The following is a 23,936-nucleotide window of genomic DNA, read 5'->3' as shown; positions in this document are numbered from 1 at the left end:
TAGCTTTTTTCGTTTATAAGCACATTACGTTTTTGTTGTAAAAGGCACGCGTTCTTTCGATTTTCTCGCAGGTCTAAGTTGTTTGGCAGTATGATTCATTTGCTTGTTTTTCCTTTTTTTTTTTTTTCTTTATTCTGAAATGTATATCATTATAGTCCAGATACCTTTCTTACTGTTTCTCAGAGGAACGTTTTACCTGGTCCCTCAGGAACATCGAGAAGATGTACATCAAGTCCATTGTTCTTGAAGGTTTTAAATCTTATGCTCAGAGAACGGAAATTCATGACTTTGACCCGTTATTTAACGCCATTACTGGCTTGAATGGTAGCGGCAAATCAAATATCTTGGACTCCATCTGTTTCGTCCTGGGAATCAGCAATCTCTCACAGGTAAAGAGACGGGTCTTTCTTTTGTCAGCAACTTTCATGTTACTCCAGTGAGTAATCTCTTACAGAAGACCTGAAGTGGTGCTTCTTTGAAAGAAATGGTTTCATTATTTGGCTTTTTCATTACATAAATCTGGGTCTCTGTTATTGTTGCTCGTTGTTGCATTAAGGTCGAGTTACAACTTCATACACATACAACGGTTACACAAGGTATAAAAAACAGTAGACTAAAGTAAGTACTTAGTTAAGTAGACTAAAAATAAGCACTTAAAAGCTAACAACTTCAAGTCAAAGGTCTTCTGTGTCTAAAGGTACTAATTTACTCACTTGGAAGAAATGTTTTCAGTTCTGGATTGTTTCTTAAAATCTGGCTACCTGGTTTATCAAAAAAAATTAGAAGTGATTTTCATGCAATGCCTGCTATTTAAGAGATAATATATCTGCTTTATGACATAAAAAACTGTGTGCTCTGACATCAATTTTAATCTGTGTCTGAAGGTGATTTTTAAATTTCCATTCTTTCCCATCCCTATCTTCTCCCAGCTTGGAGGCCAGCAGACTTCTAAGGAACACTTTCTGAATCATTTCACTGTGAACTGTATTGTGAAAAATAAATTCTTGTTAAATAAATATACTGTCAGCTGGCTTTTTTTACAGATGTATTCAGTGTTTGTCAGGGGCCTCATGCAGAAAGTTAGCTGGATAAGTAAAACTAGGCTGGCACACACTGGTTGTGGTTTTATGATGATAGCACCTTAGAGCTCCCATGTGTCTCTTCACATGAACTCATAATTATGCAGATAGATCTTAATTTTTTTCATTAATTTCTCCAAAACCTACAGTAGTACAATAAAAATGTGAAGTTAATTACTTTCAAAAAAAGCTTTTGTCTGTTTTCTGAACTTAGGTGCGAGCTTCCAACTTGCAAGATCTAGTTTATAAGAGTGGGCAAGCTGGAATTACAAAGGCAACCGTGTCTATTAACTTTGATAATAAAGACAAGAGTCAAAGTCCACTGGGATTTGAAGCTAATGATGAGATTATTGTAACTAGGCAGGTGAGTAATACCTTAATTTTTCATAACCTATATATATATTTACCATGTTTGGGCAGAAGAGGCAAGGCTTCTATGTTGTTTCTCCAGTGCAGTTAATTACACAAACTGTAGTAGATCCAGTTTACTATCTAGAAATGTTCATAAAGCAAGTTTAAATTTTCTATCTTACGGCTTTTTCTGTTTTCATATCTTTCCTCTTAATATCTGAACTGTGTGTTAAATTTGGTCTCCAAGAACAAAGGAACCTTTTTTTTTTTATGAAGATGTTGGGGTTTTGGTTTTTGATTATTTTTTGATTGTTTAGTTTCTAAAGTAGAGGTTTTCACAGTTTTTTGACAGTATTGTTCTCGGTGACTAATCTTTCTTATATTTTAGTTAAATATTTTTAATATCAAACAAGTTCTGGCTTGCTGTTCTGGACAGTATGCACGTGTATGTGTATGCAAAGATGTAACACGTGTGATCCACTCAGATTTTTTATTCTTCATTGCAGTTTATATTCTCACAACACCAAGCAGTTTTGTCTTTGTTCTCTAGGTTGTTGTTGGAGGTAGAAGTAAGTATCTTATTAATGGTGTGAATGCTGCCAACAGTCGTGTGCAGGATCTCTTCTGTTCCGTTGGACTCAATGTCAATAATCCTCACTTCCTCATTATGCAGGTATTGTGTGCATCTTTATAAAATCCAGAAAGAATAGGACTTGCAGTAAGTTTAAGACAGGGGAGATAGTGGGAAAACACTGAATTTCCTAACTAGAGTGACATCTTATGAAGTAAAAATGAAGTCTATTAAGTAGTTAAGTTTTCCAGTACAGCATAGTTTGATCCAAAAGCACATCTTGTAACAAAAGATCTCACATGTGGCCCTCATATTAGCAAACTTCTGATGTCCCCATTTTATTTTCTATTTTTTCCCCTTAACAGATTGCTTGTATAAATATTCTAAAATGGCAGATTTTATTCCCTATTATTTGTGCTTTGTTAGACAGTATCTTGAATGTAGTTGAGATGCATACCTTCTTAAGTTACAATTATCAAAAGAAAGCTGACAAATTGAGAAGACTGTAAGAGATTAGGCAAATCACTGAAATATTTGCAGGGAATAATACAGTAAAGCCGGATTTATTGTTTCAAATGTAAGTATCCCAAGCGGTTGGTAAACGTGGGGACAATTTTGTACATACTTCCTTTCCCTGTTATATGTGAGCTGTGTCGCCAAAAAAGGTGGTTTATGATTAGGAGCTTATTCAACATTAGCAACAGTAAGACTCTAGGAAAAATACTTGCATTACTCCATTAAGATGTAATCAGGACTGTGGAGGATGAACCTAAGATATGATGTAAGGGCCATTTCAAGTATATTACCTGACAGAGTGACTTATTTGAACTTTGAAGAGCAAAACAATTGAGTAAACTAGATTATTGTTGCAGCAAAAAAAATTTAAAAGTGCTTGAACTTAAAATGTATAAAAGTGAGTGGGGGTTTGAGGTTTTAGTTTTTGTTGTTCTTTTTACTACTGCATGGTACACAACCACTGTTCTTGTTTTATCTTTCTGTCACCAGGGACAAATTACCAAAGTTCTAAATATGAAGCCACCAGAGGTAGGAAAGTTGTGGGAGTTTTTTTGTCTGCAGTTTCACTGAACTAATTTGAATGATAAGAATCTGTATGTTGGGAGGGGGACAACAGAAAGGTTGGAGGGAGATGAGGTGTTCAGTTTAATTGAACCAATCTAATGTCAGAAGAAACATCAACGTTTTTTCCATTGCTTTATTTTAGATTTTAGCCATGATTGAAGAAGCAGCTGGTACTAGGATGTATGAGTGCAAGAAAATAGCTGTCCAGAAAACCATAGAGAAGAAGGAATCCAAACTGCAAAGCATTCAAACGGTACTACATGTTGTAAAGTATACTTTCATTCATGTTTGTTAAAGATAACTGAACAACTAGTTTAATGTTGACTTTGACTTGTATTTAATTTCTGCACCTGGAAATATGTATCCATGCCTAGACATGTTTAAAGTTCAGAGTACAGTGAAGTCAGAATATAAGTCTTCTGTTATGTGTTCCAGGTCTTAAATGAGGAGATCAGTCCAACTTTACATAAACTGAAAGAGGTATGGAAAAATTAGAAGGGTGGTAAGGTAGGTCCTTCAGGTACTGAAAAAATGCTTTGAACTACCCTGAACCATTATGTTTTGGCTAAAACAATGGTGTGTTTTCAGGCTCTGTAGAGTCTTGTAAGAGAGAGAATGTTGCTATATTTCCAAGTTAAAATGTCCATATTTCCAACAGAGAATGCCATTTTCTACTTACAGAAAATCCTACAGAGAGATGTAAAGAGAAGGAAGAAAACAAGAGAGCTAGATAAAAGTAGATTTAAAAGTGTCTTAGTTCTTGAAAAACTAAGTCAAGAGATATTTCTGGTGTGCAATTATATTAATATTGTTTTAGCTGAGAATAGCATGAAAAATCCTTCCTCTTATAAATACTGATGTTTAGAGTGCTTAAAAGATTTCTATAGCAGTCTTATGTAACATTGTTTATCCATCAAATTTTAGAGCCTTTTTTTTTTTTCTGATAGGAACGAGCATCCTATCTAGAATACCAAAAATTAGTGCGAGAGACAGAACATTTAAGCCGCTTTTGTATAGCTTATCAGTTTGTTCTGGCTGAAGAAACAAAGGTATCCTCCACTGTTATGCTAAACAAAATGCAATCTAATGTAAAGAAGTTTCTGGAATCAAGGACTGAAATTCAAGAGAAGGTAAAACAACTTAATGAAGACATTGCAGAGATGGAAAAGAAAAAGGATAAGGTAAATGAAAACAGTTGTGCTCATCTGAATATGAAGAATTTTAAGACACTGGAATTTTTGTAGGTAATATACCCTTGGATTTTTATCTTCTGGTGTGTTGCTTAGATTATGCATTGTTCATTGGTAGTTCATTGTTGGTTTTACTTAGAAGACATCCATTTAAAGGTTTTTGGTTTTTTTTTGGTCTGAAATGCAAATGAAAAATAACTGAAGCATAAAAACTGTTTGCCCTCATGTTTTCACTCTGTGCATTCAAAGGTAAGTTTCACCAGAGACTTTTTTCTCTGTTTTTGTTGATGTCTCAAATGAAAAGTAAGCAAAGTTTTGTTTGACAATAATGAGTATTGACTTCAATTTTGGGGGTAGTAAATTTGACAAGATACAGGATGGCCCATTTTGTCTAAATCCACCTTCTGTACAGGGACAGTGTCCCATCTTATGGAGTGATGTGGGTCTTCAATAGTACTTTCAAGTTAGGTTGGATTTCAGAGGTAAGAGATGGTCTGACCTGTTTGTGTTGGAGACTGCTCCCTGCTTGGTCAGATTTCCTTCTACATAAAGCTCTGAAGAGCAGACAAAATATTACAAATACTGCATTGGTTTCAGAGGCTAAATTAAATTTCCTTTATTACTGATTGTAGGAAGTTGGTGGTAGACTCCAGGCACTGGAAGCTGCTCTTTCAGAAAATCAAAGAGTTAATACAAAAGCACTAAGTGCTCTTGATCTCAAGAAGCAAAACTTAAAATCTGAAGAGGTTAAGTACAATGAATTGGTAACACGTATGCAGAAGGTAAGATATTTTTATATAGTTTTCTTTAAATACTAAATTAATTCAGCTTCTGGAAACAGCTGGTTTTTCTTTCCTGTTATGGTATGAAGAATCCTGTGATTGGCAAGAATTACATCAGGAAAGCAGAGACAAATGTTAAGGGCATAGTTTAATTATTGCACAGCATAGGTAGTAGATTCCCTTTAGAAAAAGACATGATGCAAATGCAAATAAAGGACAACTCCTTATGGTTCCACATTTTCTATTAAGTTCAGCAGAGGTCCCTGTAGCTTCAAAGAGTTATGCTCTCTGGACACATGTTGCTCTTAAAATTAAATGAGAAATCTCTGCCTTGCATAATTTTTTAGATACTGGGAAGAACAAGACAATTCTCCTAGTTCTTGGGCAGTTGTTACCACTTCCAGTATTTCATCTCTCTGTAGATACTCAGTACACTCACGGGGGCAAGTAACACATTTGAAAATATGCAAAGATATATTGCAAGATGAACCGAACTTGTTGGTTCTCACCTAAACATCATGAATTTCAAGGTAATACTCAGGTTCTCTCTTAGCTTTTTAAAAATTCTTTTTCTTTCTTTTGCTGAAGGATTCGAAAGCATTAGTGTCAAAGGAGAAAGAAGTAAAGAATCTAGAGAAAGAACTAAATGTTTTACTGGAAGAAAGTGAAAAAGATGCACATGCTTTAGCTGCAGCACAACAGCACTTTAATGCTGTGTCTGCTGGCCTGTCCAGCAATAAGGATGGTGAAGAAGCTACTCTTTCAGGACAGATGATGATCTGCAAAAATGAAATTAGCAAAGCAGAAACAGAGGCTAAACAGGTAAGAAAGAAAGACCTCTGCCTTTCTCAGACTTGCCTTCATGCTTTTGAAAATTGTCTGAAAACCAATTGGCACATTCTTGAAACATCAATGAAAAGAGGTGCAGAATATCTATGCAAGTTATTTTACATTGTGGCATATGCATTAAACTAACTTTTTGATCAAATATGAACAAAATATCCTTGCACGGGAAAATGCTGCAGGATTGCTGCGAGGAAACAGACATTTGAGATGTAAAGTAGGATTCACTGTACTCAAATGATCAGTAGTATTGAATAGGAAAAAATTAGGACTGTTGAGCATGATATGCAATCAAAGAGATTTCTTAAATTTTTGATGGAATGAAAATAAAGATGCCTGTGCTTGTGAAATGGAGAGTTTAGAAGAAACTATTTCTTCCTTAGTTAAATTGTATGCTTATCACATGACTGAAAGAGACAATGCTTGTTTTGTCTTAAGATAGAAAACCTCTGTTGGGGTACTTGTGATAGTGGAGTTTAAATTTCCAAAGTTCACTTCCCTTGTCTCACTTAAGGAGAAATTCTTCCTGGTAGAGTAACAAGGACAGCTGCATCCCACCTTATTTTACTTTGTCTCTTCTTACTCTATTCATGTTCTAATATATTACCATAGTTAAATACAAGATCTGTGGTTTTGTTCCCAAATAACCTGTGCCATTATTTTTAAAAACTAAGGCTGGTTTTTGTCATGTCTGCAACCAGTGGAAAATTTTACAAATTACATGGACAGCTTGAATAGTGCAAGTGTTCTTAATTTGCACCTGCAAGATTGTCTTTGAAGATCCAGTTCCACATTTGCTTACTCCTTATAGGCTCGAATGAAATTGAGTTATGCACAAAAAGAATTAAAGGCAAAAGAAGCAGAAGTCAAAAAAATGGATGAAGGCTACAAGAAAGACCAAAAAGCATTTGAAGCCGTTGAACAAAAGAAAAGAACCCTAGAGAAACAAATCAAGGAGCTGAACTATTCAGGTCTGTACAGAGTTGTAATGCATAATTTTGGGGCAATCTGCAAAGGAGTATACAAGTCATGAGTTGATCTAGACTTGATGCCAGGTGTTCACCAAAGCTGTCCTATCACACTCTTTAACTGGACAGAGGGGACGATAAACCACAAAAGCTCATGGGTTGAGATAAGGACAGGGAGAGTTCACTTGGTAATTGCTGTCATGGGCAAAATAGACTTGACTTTGGAAAATCAATTTAACTTAATTTTCTAGGCTCTGTTTAGTTTCTGATTTTCTGTACCTCCTCTCTGTGAGTGGTGCAGGGGGATAGGGAATGGGTGCTGCAGTCAGTTCCTTACATGTTGTCTCTGCCACTCCTTCCTTAGGGGCAGGACTCACACCCTTCCTCTGTTCTGCTATGCAGCTCTTCCCAAGAGAGGCAGTCCTCCCTGAACTTCTCCAGTGTGAATCTTTCTTAAGGTCTGCAGTTCTTCACAAACTGCTCCAGCATGGGTCCCTCTTGTGGGCTGCAGTCCCTCAGGAGCAGGCTACTCCAGTGTGGATCCCCCTTGGGGGGGCCACACATCCTGCCAGCAAACCTGCTTCAGCATGGGCTCATCTGTCCATGGGTCTGCAGGGTCTGACAGGACCCTGCTCCAGTGTTGGTTTCCACAGGATGCAGGTGGATATGTGCTACACCAGGGACCTCCATGGTCCATGTTGCAGAGCACAGCTACTTCAGCATAGATTGCACCACAGGCTGCAGGAAAAATCTCAATTCCAGTGCTTGGAGCACCACTTCCCTGAAACTTCAGTGACCTTGGTATCTACAGGGCTGTTCCTCTCACATATTGTTGCTCCTCTTTCTAGCCACTGAAGATAGGTTTGGCCTTTTTTTTCCCTCTTCTAGAATATGTTATCCCAAAGGCTTCACCACTATTAGTGATGGCCTTGGGCAGTGGCGGCTCTGTCTTGGAGCCAGCTGGAGGATGCAGAAACAATGGAAAACAAAAGAATTTATGCACTGCTTACTTTGCATCAGGAATTGGGAGGCAATGTTCAGCCACTTCCTGTGAAGTAGGACCTCACTATATGCTGTTTTGGAAGACAAGGGGTTTAATAAATGGATGCTCCCTTCCCTCATCTTTTATCTTAACTTTTACTGATGAGCACTACTTCATAATAGCACTACTTCATAATGTCCCTTGTTCCCCATATCCTGTCTGTGTCCCCTCCTGGCCTGTTGCCCACACACAGCCTACTGGCTTTTGGAAGGGGGACTGCTGGGACAGCCTTAGTGCAGTGCCAGCATGCTTAGCAGTAGCCAAAACTGTGTTACATCTATGTCTTTTCAGTAGAAACACAAAGAGCACCACTGAGGGCTGCTGTGGGGGGTTGTTAACTCCATCTCACCCAGCCCAAATGCAGGAGGGAAATGAAAAATCAAGTACACTGCTTTCATGCATAAAGAAATTTCTCTGATCTAAGCTCTGCAAACTCATTAATTTCCACAGAAAGCACCTTAAAATTTGATTTTATCAACTTTAAGCCAAGTATTTTGAAGTTTGATGGCACAATTAAATTCCAGCTAAAATTTAGATGTAAAAAGGGATCAACACCATTATTGCTTTCTGGTTTTCTCTACCTAAAACACTTCTTGGAGTTTATTTCTTATGCCGGGTAACATTTGTTTCAGACACTACTCAAAACTGTTAGCTGATGTTCCAGATTAACCTTTAGAGAAGAACATTACACTTTAAATTTTTTCTTTGCATGTTAGGCGTCATGATGGTATTATTCTTTTTTGTCTGAAAATTTACAAATAATTTTAGAAAGTCTTGTCTACATATAAGTAGCTAAACAGTGTAGGATACCAATTTTGAAGCTAATCGATTTCTCTGCTCTGAACATATGTGTACTGCTTATGTTCAACTCTGAAGAAGAGAAAGGAGAAGCCCTCCTAGCAAAAAGGAAGGCATTGGTTTCTGATATCAGCCGGCTAAGAGAACTGAGTGAAAATTTAATGGCAAAATTTCCTCATCTACAATTTACATACAAGTAAGATCTCAGTGTAATCCTGAAAGACACTTGAAAGGGCTTTTGGGGGCCTTTTACCAGATAATTGTACCAATGTCTTAGCTCTTGCTTTTCTTTTAATGCCAGCGAATAATGACTGTCTTACTCATGCTGCAAAGTGAAGGGGGAGGTGAAGGGCAAAATCAGGAAATGTTATAATCTTATCAAAGTCACTAGAATTTAAAATTTTGGTCTAATGGCATTTTCAAGTCATAACTTCAGTAGCTAAAGCCATAGAATTCAAAAGTCTAAACTGGGAAAATGTAGTCATTGTTCCCTGCCTGTACACAAGTGGACTTGTTCTTTGGAGGTCAACTCCAGTCCCCAAGTTTAATTTTTTGTGTAATAGACTGAACATACTCCTCTAGCTGTGTTAATAATAGAATCCATTGGAACAATCAATTGAAAGAATGTCTAAATACGTCAGGTATTACATTCTTTTAATGACTATGTAACTGACTCTTTATTGTCAAATCTCTTCCTGTGAAGTATTTATTTAACAATTTTTTTGTGTGGGGTTCTTTTTCCTGATAGAATTTAGAGTTTAGAAAATAGGGAACAATAAGCATAATGGATTTTAAATATAAATTTTTAAAGATGTGTGAGAGAAAGACAAACATGATTCATACTCCTAATTTATATTTATTTTAAGACATCCAGAGAAAAATTGGGATCTAAACCATGTGAAAGGCCCTGTTGTGTCTCTTTTCACTGTGAAAAATCTATCCAATGCCAAAGCCCTGGAAGCGGTGGCCGGAGGGAAACTCTATAACATTATTGTGGACACAGAAGTAAGTTTATTGTGTTAGTTTAGCAACTCTGAATTTTGAGATGTGGTCATATGATTTGGGGTTGGCAAGCACGTGCCTGCCTACTGAATGCTTGAGAGGGGTTTGGACCCATAGACCCATTATAATTGGGTCAAGAAAGTCTACATAGTTGGTGGCAACAATGTGTTCTTCTTCCAATTCCTTCTTCTCACATTACAAAATCACTTGTGTACTCAGGTATGCTTTGTAACTATTTTTCATTTGAGGTTACTGGCAAAAAACTCTTAGAAAAGGGTGAACTAAAGCATCGATACACCATCATTCCATTAAACAAAATTTCAGCCAGGTGTGTTCAAGAAGACACAGTCAAGTTGGCCCAAAGCTTGGTATGTAAATAAATACACTCTTTACACTATATTGCTTCCCATTTTAATTTCATTTTATTTCTGTACTAAAAACTTGTGATTCTTAATGGTTATTGTAACACAAATTTCTGCAGGGTTTGAGGATATATTAATTTTGTTTTCCTTTGTATCCTTTCAATTTTGTGAGGTTTAAATGGGTATTAATTTTTCCACTTGTAACTGAAATAGTTTTAAAATGTAATGGCACTTTTGGAGGAGTCATTGTCAACAAAAGACAAGTCAAATTTGAAACTTCTTATAACTTAAGGCATACTAATTGCCTTTAATTTTATTTCTAGGCTGGACATGCTAATTTGCATTTAGCCCTTTCTCTAATCGTATATGAATCTGAACTGCAGAAAGCAATGGAATATGTCTTTGGAACAACACTGGTCTGCAATAACATGGATAATGCTAAGAAAGTGACTTTCGACAAAAGAATAATGACAAGAAGTGTTACTCTTGATGGAGATGTGTTTGATCCCCAAGGAACTCTGCATGGAGGCAATTGCTGGTTCTATTCATATAATACTAATAATATTGTGTGTCTGTTGATATGTTTACAGCTCTTGCATATTTTTTATAAAAATTAACAGTAATCTTTTTAATTAGACGCATACTGGGAATGATCTGTTTGAGCTATAGTTGTCTTGAGCTGAAACATTAATAAATTTAATAAAAAAATTACAAACTTCACATAAAGTAATTTAGATTTTAAATATTTAAATCTTATTAGACTGTATAATCCTCTTGGAAGCAAAAGTACTTGGAGTTCAAGCCCTTTTTGAAGTAATTAATCATTGATTTGCAATAATTTCATAAATTATGGAAAGTTAACTGTTTGCTTAAGACACTCATGTGTAGTATTCAAAGCCTGCAGAACTATGTTCTGTAACAGAGGAGGTAGTCTTTCTCCTCTGAGAACTCTAACTTTAGCCTAACTGCCTTATCTGTTTCTCAACTAAATTAAATCATCATCCTGCCTCATTATTAATGTATAGAATTTGCAGTTACCACTGGTGAATCCACTGGTCTAATTCCAATCAGCTTGTTTTTTAAATTTTTTCATTTAACAGGTGCATCCTCACAGGCTACACCAATATTGTCTAAGCTTCAAGAAATGAAAGCTGTTGAAGTAGAACTCAAGAAAAAGGAATCTGAACTTGCAGCTGTAGAGAATGAGTTGGCAAGCTTGAAGACAGTTGCTGGAAAGTAAGGTTTGCACTATACAATGTGTTATTTCTCTTAATGTGACTGAGTGAATTTAATATAATGAGTTGGTTTGGGAGCCCATAGGCCTTTTGAGAATGTAATAGGCAGAAAATAATTCCCTTCCAACCCTCTTCTCCCAATATAATTAGTAACTTCAGCAATCAAAAAGCAAATTCAGTTTTTAAATAATATGCAAAAAGTCCTTTGTGTTGGACAATACAGGGAAAGAAACAGGGTGCACGTTGATGTCTAATTGAAATTGGTTGAATTTTCTTGAAGTCCACCAAAGAATGGATCTGTTACAGACATATTTTTAATACCTGTACAGAATTCCAATTTGTGATCAGTCTTATTTTTCTTGCAAGAAAATAAAAAGACGCTAAAAGGACTATCCGAGACATGCAGCTGTAAGCATTTAAATGAAATAATTTTAAGTATATTTATTTTCAGCTACTCAGTTACTGAATATCGTATTAATATATCATGGAATAGAAAATATATTTAGTTAGTTTTGCAAAAATGCCATAAGGAGATGGTGTTACATAACATACTATCTACCAGCTGGATTTATTTTTTCAATTTGTTTTGAGCTGCAGTAGACTTCCAGAAATATAGTCAAGAAGAGAAAAGAACTTTTGCTTTTAGGTATATTTTCTTGAATTCTTCAGTCTAACATCTCTTAGCTGCCAGCTGGGAGAAAGTTGTTCTCTGAATTGTTGCCAAACTCCATGAGTTGAATTTGTTTTAGTATGTCAGATTAAGGCTGAATAGCAGTAGCTACATATATAATAACTTACATGTCTACATACCTCTCAATTCTTATTAAATCAATTATATCAGATTTTCAGTAATTTAAGTTTATTTGCCCTTCTGTCATCACTGTATCTCACATGAGAAATGGAATACAGATATTCATGTACTTATTTCACTTTGAAAGTGAGATGTTGGGTGTCCTTCCATATAGCAGTGTGTGTCACTACTGTCTCTAAAGGTACCAGCAACTGAAGCAGCAGTGGGAGATGAAGTCTGAGGAAGCAGAACTGTTGCATAAGAAGCTTCAGCAAAGTGCTTACCACAAACAAGAGGAAGAGCTTCTTGCCCTGAGGAAAACCATTGGTGACAAATGTGTTCTTACTCATTTAACTGAAAACTAATTATGAGAATGAGATGGATATCAGGCTGTTTGAGTAACAGATCCTTTATTTAAGAAAGAAGTACTTCTCACTTTAAAAATACTAGCTTTATATTTTGGAACATGTAACAAACACAGAATCACAGTGTACTTGCATAGAGGTCATTCACTTAGAGGTGGTCATTCTCTTATAGTAAAGGTTATACTCATATTGAGTGTTTTTAGTAGACATTGTAATAAAGGAAAATACATCTTTGCAGGGAAGTTAAAAAAATTATTTAATCCCATATTTGAGTAATCTTTGCCTTTTTCAAGCCATCTGTTTCTGTACATATTTAATGTTAGTAATACAGTTTGTTTAACAAGAAAGCATTGGAAAGAAATAGTGTTTCATACAGCTAAGGAAAGACAAAAATGCACAAAATGCAGCAGCAAGTGAAACGTCTAAAAATTGGACAGAAGTGATACATATCTGGACATAGTATGCTAGGGATGAGGTGATGTCTTGTTAGCTAGCCAACTGATTAATTAATGCCTGATTCTGATATTTGACATACTCAACCCTCTGTCAAAAAAAGGTTATATTTTCATAATGGCTGTTTGGTCCCCAATAGCTGGTAGCAACAGCACATGTCTTAGATTAATCATTGATTAATCAGCAACTAGTTGAGTGTTCAACCACTTTTTTTTCTGTTGGACGCAAAGATTTTTTTCAGATGTGTTTAGGATGTAAATTTAAAAATAAGATCAGTGTTCAATCTTGGAACTCTACTTCTTGATTCAGCGCATTGTGAAGAGACGTTAAGCAATACTGAAGAGAGCAAAAAGAAAGCAGAAAAAAATTACAAGGAATTAGAGAATAAAATTAAAAACGCAGAAGCAGAGTCTCTAAAAGAACGAAAAAATGCAGAGCAGAAACTGGACAATGCTAAGAAAAAGGCAGACACTTCAAGCAAAAAAATAAAAGACAAGCAACAGGTAAAACTTCACTTGTGTTGGTAGTTCTCTCAATGTCAAAAGTGGCTGCAAATATTAGAAAGTTTGATTCTCCTGAGGTTTTAATGTTCTCAGTTTTGAGAATTAGTATATTACTGTGTAGTCGCTTACATAGTCACAGACTGATGTTTTTTGTGTTTTTCTTTCTTTGCTTTTGTGAGATTGCACCCTTGCTTAAGAATGGATGCTGTTAATCTTCTACGGCATTTACTACATCAAACCGAATGTTAATCCTTTCCATATAAGTATAACTAATAAATTGGAAAACATCTCTTTAGGAAGTCAAAGCTTTAGTTCTGGAACTCGAAGAGCTGAAACAAGAGCAGGCCTCCTATGAACAGCAGATAACAGCTGCAGAAGGAGCAATCAAATCCTACAAGGATCAAATTGAGGCCATGGTGGCTGAAGTGTCTAAGACACAGGTAAAAGTGAATAAATACTGTGTTTTGGTGTCCATTTTGATATTACTCTGTGTGATTCTCTGAACCTCACGTTATAATGTGTATTTTTTTTTCTTCAGACCTGCTTGCCACATTCAATCAGCCTAGGTAGTTAGTTTTTTTGCTTCACTTTCATATATGAGTTTTTTCTCCTTGTTGTGTCAGTTCTAGTAAGGCTTTAATGCCACCTTTAAAAGAGGCCAGTAAATGTCTGCTAATTTGCTTTTTCAGGAATCTGTAGAGAGAGCACAGAAGGAGCTTGCCAAGCAAAAGGAAGTAATTGCATTACATGATAATGTAATTAAAGAAAAATCTGCAGAGATGGTAAAATACAGAGAACAAAATAATGAACTGCAGCTTAAAATTAAAGAATTAGAACACAGCATCACCAAATGTCAACAAGAGGCTGCTGATGCTGCTGACAAGGTATTTTAAAAATGTGCTTTTCTTTAGATCTTATGACCAAGAATAGTTATTTCCCTTGCCCCATGAAAAGGACATGACCTTTTTTCTTTAAGTACTGTCATATTTGCAGCTCTCAATGTGAAAAGTTTTATCTCAGGAAGAGGGAGTAGAAATTGTACATTATAAAAGAGCTTATGTGTATGGAGTAACAGAGGATAGATCATGGTGAGAAAGTGATCAGTAAGAACATTCTGAATGTGTGGAAAAATTAGGTAACTAATTAAAGGTAATTCCATGATGTAGTGATATTGGTATAGTTCAGGTATAGAGAAAGTGCTTTAAGTAAGTAGATAAGATGTACATAAAAGGTACCTTAAATTCTTGGTTTGTCCACAATGAAGGAAATCACACAAAGCATTGTAAGCTATGTAGCTGTACTACACTGGGGTAGAAGAACTAATGGGGTAGAGTAATTTCAGAATGTAGATGGGGACTTTTTTGTTTTGGTTTGGTTTTTTGTGGTTTTTTGTTTGTTTGTTTTAATTTTAGTTCACATTTGAGAAGGGTGAGAAAAAAGCTTCAGCATATCTTTTTGTTTACAGGTGGCCAAAATGCTGAAAGAACACAAGTGGATAGCTTCAGACAAGCCACTCTTTGGCCAGCCAAACTCAGCCTATGATTTCAAAAGTAGCAGCCCTAAAGAAGCAATTCAGAAGCTACAGAAATTGCAGGAGCATAAAGAGAAAGTGGGAAGGAATGTGAACATGAGAGCTATGAACATGCTTTCTGATGCAGAGGAAAGGGTAAACATTCTGTGCTTTAATCTATAAAGATTGGGCAGGCTGGTCATATGGTGTATATATACAATATTTATAGATATATATAATGTAGCGTTATGTTTTCATGTGCTCTATTTCTCAATACACCAAAAATGAAACTAAACCTTTATGAGATAGCAGGAAACCATTTGTTGGTTCTTTCACACTAATTTACATCTTTGAACTGTTCATTGGCACACCAGGTTTTCAAGTTACTCTTATCTTGACTTTGGATGGCAAAAAATACTATTTTATCCTTCCTACCCCAGTTCATCCTAAGTTGAAGCATTAGGAAGCTTTGTGGCATCCATTAGAGTATCTGAGAACTATATACTGTGTTAAAAGTTGCAGACCAAAACAGTATTAATCTTCAAACATGATAAACTTGATGGTGTAGCAAGGTTGTATTGAACTAATTTTTATCTTCAGGCTGTTCCAGGTTTGTCTGAAAAGTGCTCACTGATTTTATCCTTTGACTTTTCTAGTACTCTTTCCTCCTATCAGCCTCCAAAAACATCCTTTCTTCTATGGAAAATCAAATGAAACATTTATTAACTTGGAAGTGCAACTTTCAGAGCAATGTTGTCTTTCCCCTTTGCTGATTGTTGAAAATTATGATGCTTTAATTTGCAAATAATCCCAAAATTTACACCCCACATGCAGCTAAATGAATGCATTGGATTTTAATCTAGTGGTTAATGACTATTTCACAGCTACACAATGATACAGTGAAGCTGTAAGATTAGCACAAAATGCATTTGAACACAAAGTTCATTGAAATCAATCTTTTCTTCTCGTTGCACCAGTACAATGACTTAATGAAGAAAAAAAGAATTGTAGAGAATGACAAGATGAAAATTCTTGCAGTTATTGAAGAGCTTGACCGGAAGAAAAAACAAGCTCTAGAAATTGCTTGGAAAAAGGTATGATACTTGAAATTTATCTTCATGATTTAGTAGAGGATCTGATTTATCTTGGATTACATATTTCCTTGGGAAAAAAGTCTGGTTTTAGAAATAATATCCCTGACTTATATTTAAAAATAACCACTTCATTTTTTCCTATTTATTCCTACTTTTGAGAATAAGAGATGAATTCTCTGAGAATTGTAAAGGTCCAGTTAAACCTGCAAAACTACCTTCTCCTTCCCTTTTAGTGCCCACAAAATTTCATGAAGGCTAAGGCATATTGAAATATAATCCGGTTTTATTTTTGTTGTTGTTTTTTTTTGGGGGGTTTTTTTGGTTTTTGGGGTTCTTTTCTTTTTTTCTTAAACCAGTATTTTACCAGAGTTAAAATTTTCTGGTTCTATGTTGCCCTCTACAGTGCAGGCTGTGGACCTGGGGTACTGCTTCTGCTAATGTCAGGATACATAATTTTGGGGCAGAGTAATGTTTGACTTATGTTTTGGTTACCTAGGCACTCTGCCTTTTTACCAGGTCTTTCATATAATGAATTGTAACAGAAGTATAAAATTATGCCTTTCTACATGGAAATCTTTCTTTCCTGCTGTACCAGCAAAACTTGTGCTTTTTGGCCTTTGAGAAAATTTACTTTAAGCAAGATTAAATTGCATATAGATGAAGTATTATTAATTATCCTGCCTGTAATTAGGATATCGCTGACAAAATGGTACCTTCTCACGGTAAAAATAGTGTTTGGTAGAAAGTAGTGAGCTGTAATGCAAGAATATCATACATGGTGGAATAAGTGTGTTTTTGGATAAATTCCTAAACCTAGGAAATTTTAATCTGCATTTACAAAGTTGAATCCCATCCCATACCTGGACAGTAAAGTCCTTAAGTAGCTTAAGTAAACCTGGGAAGAAAAAGAGTGGGGAGGATGCCAGCATGTATCTTTTACATGGTGTTCATAGTTTTAGTAGTCCTTTAATTGGAAGAAATTGCAATTTACCAGTTAATAAATCTGAGTTAGGGCATAAGTGTTTCCCTGGCTGATAGCACAAGAAGCCTTCCAATACATTTTTCATTGGATCCTCCTAAAATGCTTAGTATGAGGTGTGATATATCCTTTGGTGTTGCTTCTCTCTTCAGCACAGAAAAAATAAAAGCTAGTGTTTTCTCACTGTTGTGTATGTGTCACAGGAAGTCACCGTGTTGAACTGGGAAAGATGTCTCAAGTGTCGTGCTGCTCGCTGTTAAGTTTTCCACTCTTATGTGCTCTTGATCGAAAGCACGTTCATACCTTTTCTGTGATCTGATTTCTAGGTGAATGAAGACTTTGGTTCCATTTTCTCAACACTCCTACCTGGAGCCAGAGCTATGCTAGCAGCCTCCAAAACTCACAATGTTTTTGTTGGTATGGAGTTCAGGGTTGCTTTAGGAAAAACCTGGAAGGAAAACTTAACAGAACTTAGTGGAGGACAAAGGTTGGTGAATTAATTTGTTTTCTGTTGTCATTGTGTATGTAATTAAGATGCCTAAGTAATTAAAGTTCTGAGAAGCAAAATATTAATCTTTTCCTTGTCAAGTCAGGGACTCTGTCTCCTTCCAAATGGACTCAATACTCGAAGCACTGTTAACACATTCTGACTTTAGTTAATATAAGATAATAAAAAAGTTTGTACTTCTGTCACACAGAAGTGGCAAAATAACCCCCACATTTAACTCGAGGTAGCACTGACGTAATGTTAAATTACATGCTCCTCTCCTTGAATTGTAACCACAAAAATCTATATGTGCATGTATTTCCTTGGTATAAAAAGTAGTGTCATGGCAACAGTTTTCTTCTCTGGTGACTATGACTGCTGTGTAGGCTATTTGCTTCTTTGCAACTTCTAAGGGAAAAAAATCTTAACAAAATGAAAAGAATTTGGGAAGAGGTGAGACAGAGATACAGAACTTTCTAAGGACAGAATACTTGAAGAACCAGACATGGAAAAACATCATTGCAAAATTCAGAACTGGAAATAGAACACACAACAGCATAATTTAACTATCATCACCCAACTGTGACCTTTCAATAAGAAAGTATTTGCTGTTTCTGACAGAAGACTTCACATTTTGAAATGAGGAAGCTATCATTCCATCTCTTCAGAATCATAGCAGTAATATGCCTTTAAGGGAGCATTTTAGAATCATAGAATCATTTAGGCTGGAAAAACTCTCTTAAGTCCAACCATTACTAAGTTATCAAGTCCAACCATTAGTGTAACTGCCAGGTCCACCATTAAACTGTGTTGCTAAGCCCCACATCTACATGCATCTACCAGCATCTTGAGTGCTGATTCAACCACTTCTGTGGGCAACCTATTCCAATGCTTGATAACCATTTCAGTGAAGAAATTTTTCCAATCTAAACCTACCCTGGTTTAGACCATTTAAACGTGAGACCATATCCTCTTGGCCTGTCTCTTGTTACCTAGGAGAAGAGGATAACCTCCACCTGGCTATATTCTCCTTTCTGGCAGCTGTAGAGAGCAATACGGTCCCTCCTGGGCCCCCTTCACTCCATGCTAAACAACAGCAGTACCTGCTCCACATCAGACTTGTGATCCAGACTCTTTACCACCTTCATTGACTTTCAACAATTGTTTTCAAAAGCCAAAGGCCTTTCAGATGAGAGTAAAACATAATTTTCTTGTCTCCATACTAGATCATTGGTGGCCTTATCCTTGATATTAGCCATGCTCCTCTTCAGGCCTGCCCCAGTTTACATCTTGGATGAAGTGGATGCAGCCCTTGATCTCTCTCATACCCAGAATATTGGACAGATGCTTCAAACTCATTTCAGACACTCCCAGGTATGACCTTGAAATTTTTGTGGTAATAGAATGGTTTGAGTTGGAAGGGGCCTTAAAGATCATCTAGGTCAATCCCCTGCCACAGGCAGGGACACCTTCTCCCAGGCCAGGTTGCTCAGAGTGTCATCCATTATTTCCAAATGCAGTCTGCCACTGAGGACTCTGAGCTATTTATCTCTTTTTATTCTAGGGACATTTGTTCTGAATTGTTTCAGCTGAAAGCTAGACTGACATGGCAGTGGTGAAACGAATGTTGTTGCTGCAGTGGTTAAAACAGAGCAATAGAGAGGAGCATCTGTGATATGCTCAGTTTCAGGCATGACAACATCCTGGATTTTTTTTCCTACATATTTTTAACTTCAGGTTAAAGATATTTCATGTTGACCCTAATGAAGTAAATCAGGCACTACTGGAAAGGATCTCTATCACTGTGACCTGTTCATGAAAAAAAGGCAGTACCTGTCTCTGTTTGATATAAGGACTTGACCATCACATATTATGAGAGTGAACAGGGTAACATTTGTTACCAGTATTGCAAAATAATTTGAGTAGTATGTTTTGACTGGGTCCTACATTCTTTCACAGCTAGTGGCACAATTTTTTCAATGTTTTCTTCCACCCTGAACAGGCATCTTGCATTGTGGACTGTAGCCCAGGCCAGGTGGCATTAGCTGCAGAAAAAGCAGGTGTATGTTGACAGGTGTAGCACATTCTATTGGGCCTTGGTTAGTTCTGGAATATTTTTTTAAGATTATTATTGAGGTATTAGCCAAATGAAGGAAAAGGAGTCCTCTCTTTGGAAGCCTTTGCTAGTATTGTTTGGATAGCAACCTTTATTTTAAGTGTTTCTGGTTTGTTTTAGTTTATCGTGGTGTCCTTGAAGGATGGCATGTTCAACAATGCAAATGTCCTGTACAAGACCAGATTTGTGGATGGTATATCAACTATTGCAAGATACAGTCAAAATCAAAACAGAAAAAAAGAGTCTCCGCACAAGAAATCTTAGAAAATATGTAGAACACTGATGGAAGCAACACAATCTGTAGAGCTGGAATCCTATCCTGCATGTTAAGTGTTTCCTGTTGCTTCTAAAATTCTTTAAATTTTGGGGTTTAATGTTGTAGCTTGTAGTTCATATCTGCCTCTTATTAGGAACTGAAATTCACAGGAAACAGTCTTTTAACAGCCTGTTCTATTAAGTAAGCTGGACCATTCTAATCCTTATGTTGTGCACTAATTCCTGTCGTTCCTCTGTAACACTTGCACATAAATGTATATAAGCAGTAGCTTGGTAAACTTAAAGCCTTTAGATGAGGAAAAGCTGATTCAACTACCAGTGTTCTACAGCATTCAGAAGACCTGCTGCAAAGTGGAGTAAGTCTTCCTTGCCTGTTGTCAAATTCCAAAGAAAAGTGTCATACCAATTTTTGTTCGTATGTAATTGTTTGTTAAGGAGCAAAGCAATCAACAACTCACTCCCAAGCTACTTTTGCAATTTTTAAGCAGTCTTTATTAAATGTAACTATACAATCTTGGTTGCGTGTGCTTTCCTTTAAGTTTTTTCACTGAAGAGTACCTTCTCAGAATTGAACCCTTTCTCAATTTTTAACTTACCTGAATGTATCCTGCTGCTTTCACTGGCCAGAAATGATGTGTCCGTGGGGCTCGAGCCCAAACCAGCTTTATCACAGCAGTGCAGAGCAGGTCCCTGCTGGCCACAGCACAGGACCCATGTGGGATCTGTGTATGGTGAATGTATGGTCTGACAGCAACTCCCTTGCTGGATGATGCTTCAGCCACTTGGTGGCCAGCATCACTGAGGTTTGTGTTTTTATGTATCCTCTGCTTGCCTCATTTGTGTCCCTTCTTCCTGTCTGAATACTGTTTAGAAAAGTACATATAATTGAGGTTGCACTGGGGGGAGGAATGTGTGCATGTATGGAATACTTTGGAAATAGTGAAGTTCTTTAATATTATTTTAAGTTTTTAATCTCATAGTCTCATATATATGTAATATATATAAGACTGTACATCTAATAAATGCAAAGGATGTGTCTGTAATAGAGACACATGTCCTAACCCTGCCTGGTTGCAGGAGACCAAGCTATGGGTTCAAAAACACACAGTTTCTTCCAGGGCTGCAGAGCCACCGTGTGCCGCCACGAGGTGAGGGCAGCAGGCCAGCAAGGAGCACAACAGCAGCATACCCTGAATCTGGAGCACAGGAACACTAAAAAATACCCACCACAGGAAAAAAAAAAACCAATACCCATTACTCCAAGGAACAGGTCATGCAGCTTTTATTTAGTTTTTACCTTTTTGGTAAGCAAGAGGGTTTTCTTTCAGTCAAACCATTCACATATTTGGACAGTACAGATTGCAGTAAATTTGATGGAGATCTTGCAACATTAGAAAATTTTCTCAATATACATCCATTTAAGCAACAGCTTGTAAGTCAGAGCGAGAGTGCTAGAGTCGAGTCTGCGCACTGCACTCAGGTATACAAAGCATTGCAGCAGCACAAGAAATGCCCGTGCTGGGCAAAGTACAGTGTGTTTTACATAGTGCAATCACTTTTAGAGGAGAAACTCTAGGAAGGCCACATCTATTTATTTTTTTTAATCCTATCAAGTTTACAAATGCGAGGGGGATAGAAATCAAACCTCTGACTTAACTTTTGTACAGGTAGGTTTTGTGTATAGGCACATGCTTTAGAGAGGAGCTCTGAATCTGCTCTGTAATCACGAGATAGACATATTGCTTTGTGATTCAGAAAGTGTCATACCATCTCTAACCTTCCTAACACTCTTGGCCAGAGTTGTTAATCCAGCTGTTTTATAGAGTTCCTAGAATATGCTCTTCCCTCTAGTGTAAATCCCCAATAGAGAAATGCAGGTTGCTATTGACAATGATTACAGTTCTATGTACAGTCATTTGACTATACTAGGCATTGCCTCTGAATACTCCAGTCCACAGTGAAAGCTCAAATTACCAGAGACATGGAGGCTCTTGCTTTTCTGTTACTGTCACTCACCAATATGAAAAAACCCAAGTCAGACAATGAACTGCTACAACAAAGCATCACCAGTAATATTCACCTAATAATAACAAAAAAAAAAAAAAAAAAAGAAAAAGCACTCATGACATGTCAAGGTAAGAAGGTAAGCAAGTTTTTAAAGATACTGCAAAATGGTTTGCACGGTAAAATTTTAAAATGTACACTGTGCTCAATAATTCAAACTACACGTAAACAAAGAGCAGCTCCCTGCAACAAGGTGTAAATCAAAACATAGCACCAGCTCCCAGCACCAAGAAGTTGCCCACTGACCAGTTCTAATGTACAATGCAACAGTGCTCGCTGAGGTTTCTGCTACACGAGAGCCACAGTGGGACAGCTCTGCCCATTTCTTCCTGACCTTCTCTTACCAGGTGCACAAATTACATTCTTCCCTATGGAGAGCAAGTCAGACAACAAGATTGTTACAGTACCAGGAAACACTTGACTGGGGAATGGCACCTGAGGGGAAAGTAGGTACTGCATACCTGAATCTGAATAAATGGGCATGGAGGAAACATGATGTCACCTGAGCAATCCTCTCCTCAACAGAGCAGATCTGAAAAGGAGCTGCAGACTGCAAGAAAAGAAACAAGCCTTCCAGTGCTGAAAGCCATGAACATGATATTACCCACACTAATGATTTTTATTTCACCGTCAGCAAAGCATTTATCCCCAAAAAGTTGTACACATACTGGTCAGATTATGGAGCAGCGCCATCTTCACACTATTAAAGTTTGCTGCTATAGTGGTCAGATTTGTCTTTTGTCAGAGGAAGGAAAAAGAAAGAGGCAGAGGGCCACATCACCATACAGCAATTTTACTCCCATGTTAATGCAGATATAATCTTCTTAAGTGCTAATTGCTAGAAACCAGTATGACTTGGGCTCTGATAAATGACAGATGATTCAGTTTCTTACAAATATTGACAAGTCTAAACTGTTACAGGTTTCCAAAGCAAGAACAGGTTTACGAACAGGAAGGGAATAAAACATTACCACTATTAAAAAAATGTGTCATTTCAAACTTCAAACGCTCTTCAAAAACATATCTAAAAAAGATTGTTTTCCATTTTTTTTTTTTTAATTTCCTGGAGCTAAGGAGTGTCCATGCAAAACAATTTGAGAAGAGCAGTGTTCCACCTGGGTACCAACTAGGCTCAACTTTGTCCCACACAGCTCAGTAAAGTGCTCTCTTGTGCATCCTTTGGGATAAAAGGTTCTCATTTAAAGTTTGGGAGGCCGAGGTTGCCAGCTGGGGAAGGCATAGTCTCGGTCAATCCATGCTGAGGTCAGAGAAGGAGGAAGCAGTGAAGTTAACAGTACTCTGCCTTTCATAATGCACAGAAAACAGGCTGCAAGGGACAAGCAAGCACTACTGGAGTAGACACCAGTTAACAGACTTCTACATACAAAAAATTAAAAAAAAATAAATATGCTTTTACTTTCTGTGCTGGTGGATTTTGAACAGTTTCTTTGAAGGACAAAGGGGGTATGAGCAACATTCTTCTGCCGATTTAAAAAAAAAAGTAATCTTGCCCTTGCGTTTTCTTATGTTGCACACTTACAAACATTCTAGGGCAGACAGAGGTATTTGCTGATAAAACAACTAACAAGCATCTTAAAAGTAAAAATAATACTAATGGGGAAAAGAATTTAAGGCATTTTTTATTTTGGCCAGGAATGATGCATCCTTACAGAGTAATCTTCATTTCCCCACTTGGTTTTCAGACCACTGCACTTTTTTGTTTTTGTTTTACATGGCACTTTGAAATTTATGTTTTACAACTTAGTCAAGATTTTCAAGTGTTTTTTTCAACACCAATGCCCTCTCTTGTAGCTCAGGTCTGCTATCTGATGCCATCGTAGACAACGAACGAATGAGGAGCTCTCTGTTTTCTCTTGTCAGGCTCTCCCACTTTTGAGTTTCTGTGTGGATAAAGACAGACAGACACTGGACATGAACACCAGAAAACAAAGCAAAAAAATTCCAAAAGGACATTGTTTTCTCCAGACAGGCTAAA

At 36.8% G+C, this 23,936-nt stretch overlaps 2 protein-coding genes across 3 annotated transcripts in view; one reads left to right on the top strand and one right to left on the bottom strand.

The window, feature by feature from the left end:
* The first annotated feature begins 221 nt into the window (after positions 1–221).
* SMC2 (structural maintenance of chromosomes 2) lies at positions 222–20,333 on the top strand. Its single transcript, XM_062512665.1, has 24 exons — positions 222–389; positions 1,294–1,443; positions 1,981–2,103; positions 3,007–3,045; positions 3,224–3,334; positions 3,517–3,561; positions 4,029–4,262; positions 4,904–5,053; positions 5,642–5,875; positions 6,708–6,867; positions 8,783–8,900; positions 9,571–9,709; positions 9,955–10,074; positions 10,392–10,596; positions 11,169–11,304; positions 12,296–12,420; positions 13,221–13,414; positions 13,711–13,854; positions 14,104–14,298; positions 14,880–15,080; positions 15,902–16,018; positions 17,324–17,484; positions 18,711–18,858; positions 19,721–20,333. The coding sequence occupies exons 1-24, from the start codon at positions 222–224 to the stop codon at positions 19,862–19,864; spliced, it is 3,561 nt and encodes a 1,186-aa protein (XP_062368649.1). The 3' UTR covers positions 19,865–20,333.
* A 2,384-nt stretch (positions 20,334–22,717) lies between these two features.
* The window catches only part of ECPAS (Ecm29 proteasome adaptor and scaffold), a 58,577-nt gene continuing 57,358 nt past the window's right edge, over positions 22,718–23,936 (bottom strand). For both annotated transcript variants that reach the window (XM_062514070.1, XM_062514069.1), the window contains exon 49: positions 22,718–23,841. In XM_062514070.1, the coding sequence (XP_062370054.1) occupies positions 23,702–23,841 (140 nt within the window). In that variant the 3' untranslated portion in view covers positions 22,718–23,701. The remainder of the gene's footprint in view (positions 23,842–23,936) is intronic.

Source organism: Cinclus cinclus, chromosome Z (genome assembly GCF_963662255.1).
Source record: "Cinclus cinclus chromosome Z, bCinCin1.1, whole genome shotgun sequence".
Lineage (NCBI taxonomy): Eukaryota > Metazoa > Chordata > Aves > Passeriformes > Cinclidae > Cinclus > Cinclus cinclus.
This window is presented reverse-complemented; position numbering and strand designations above follow the sequence as displayed.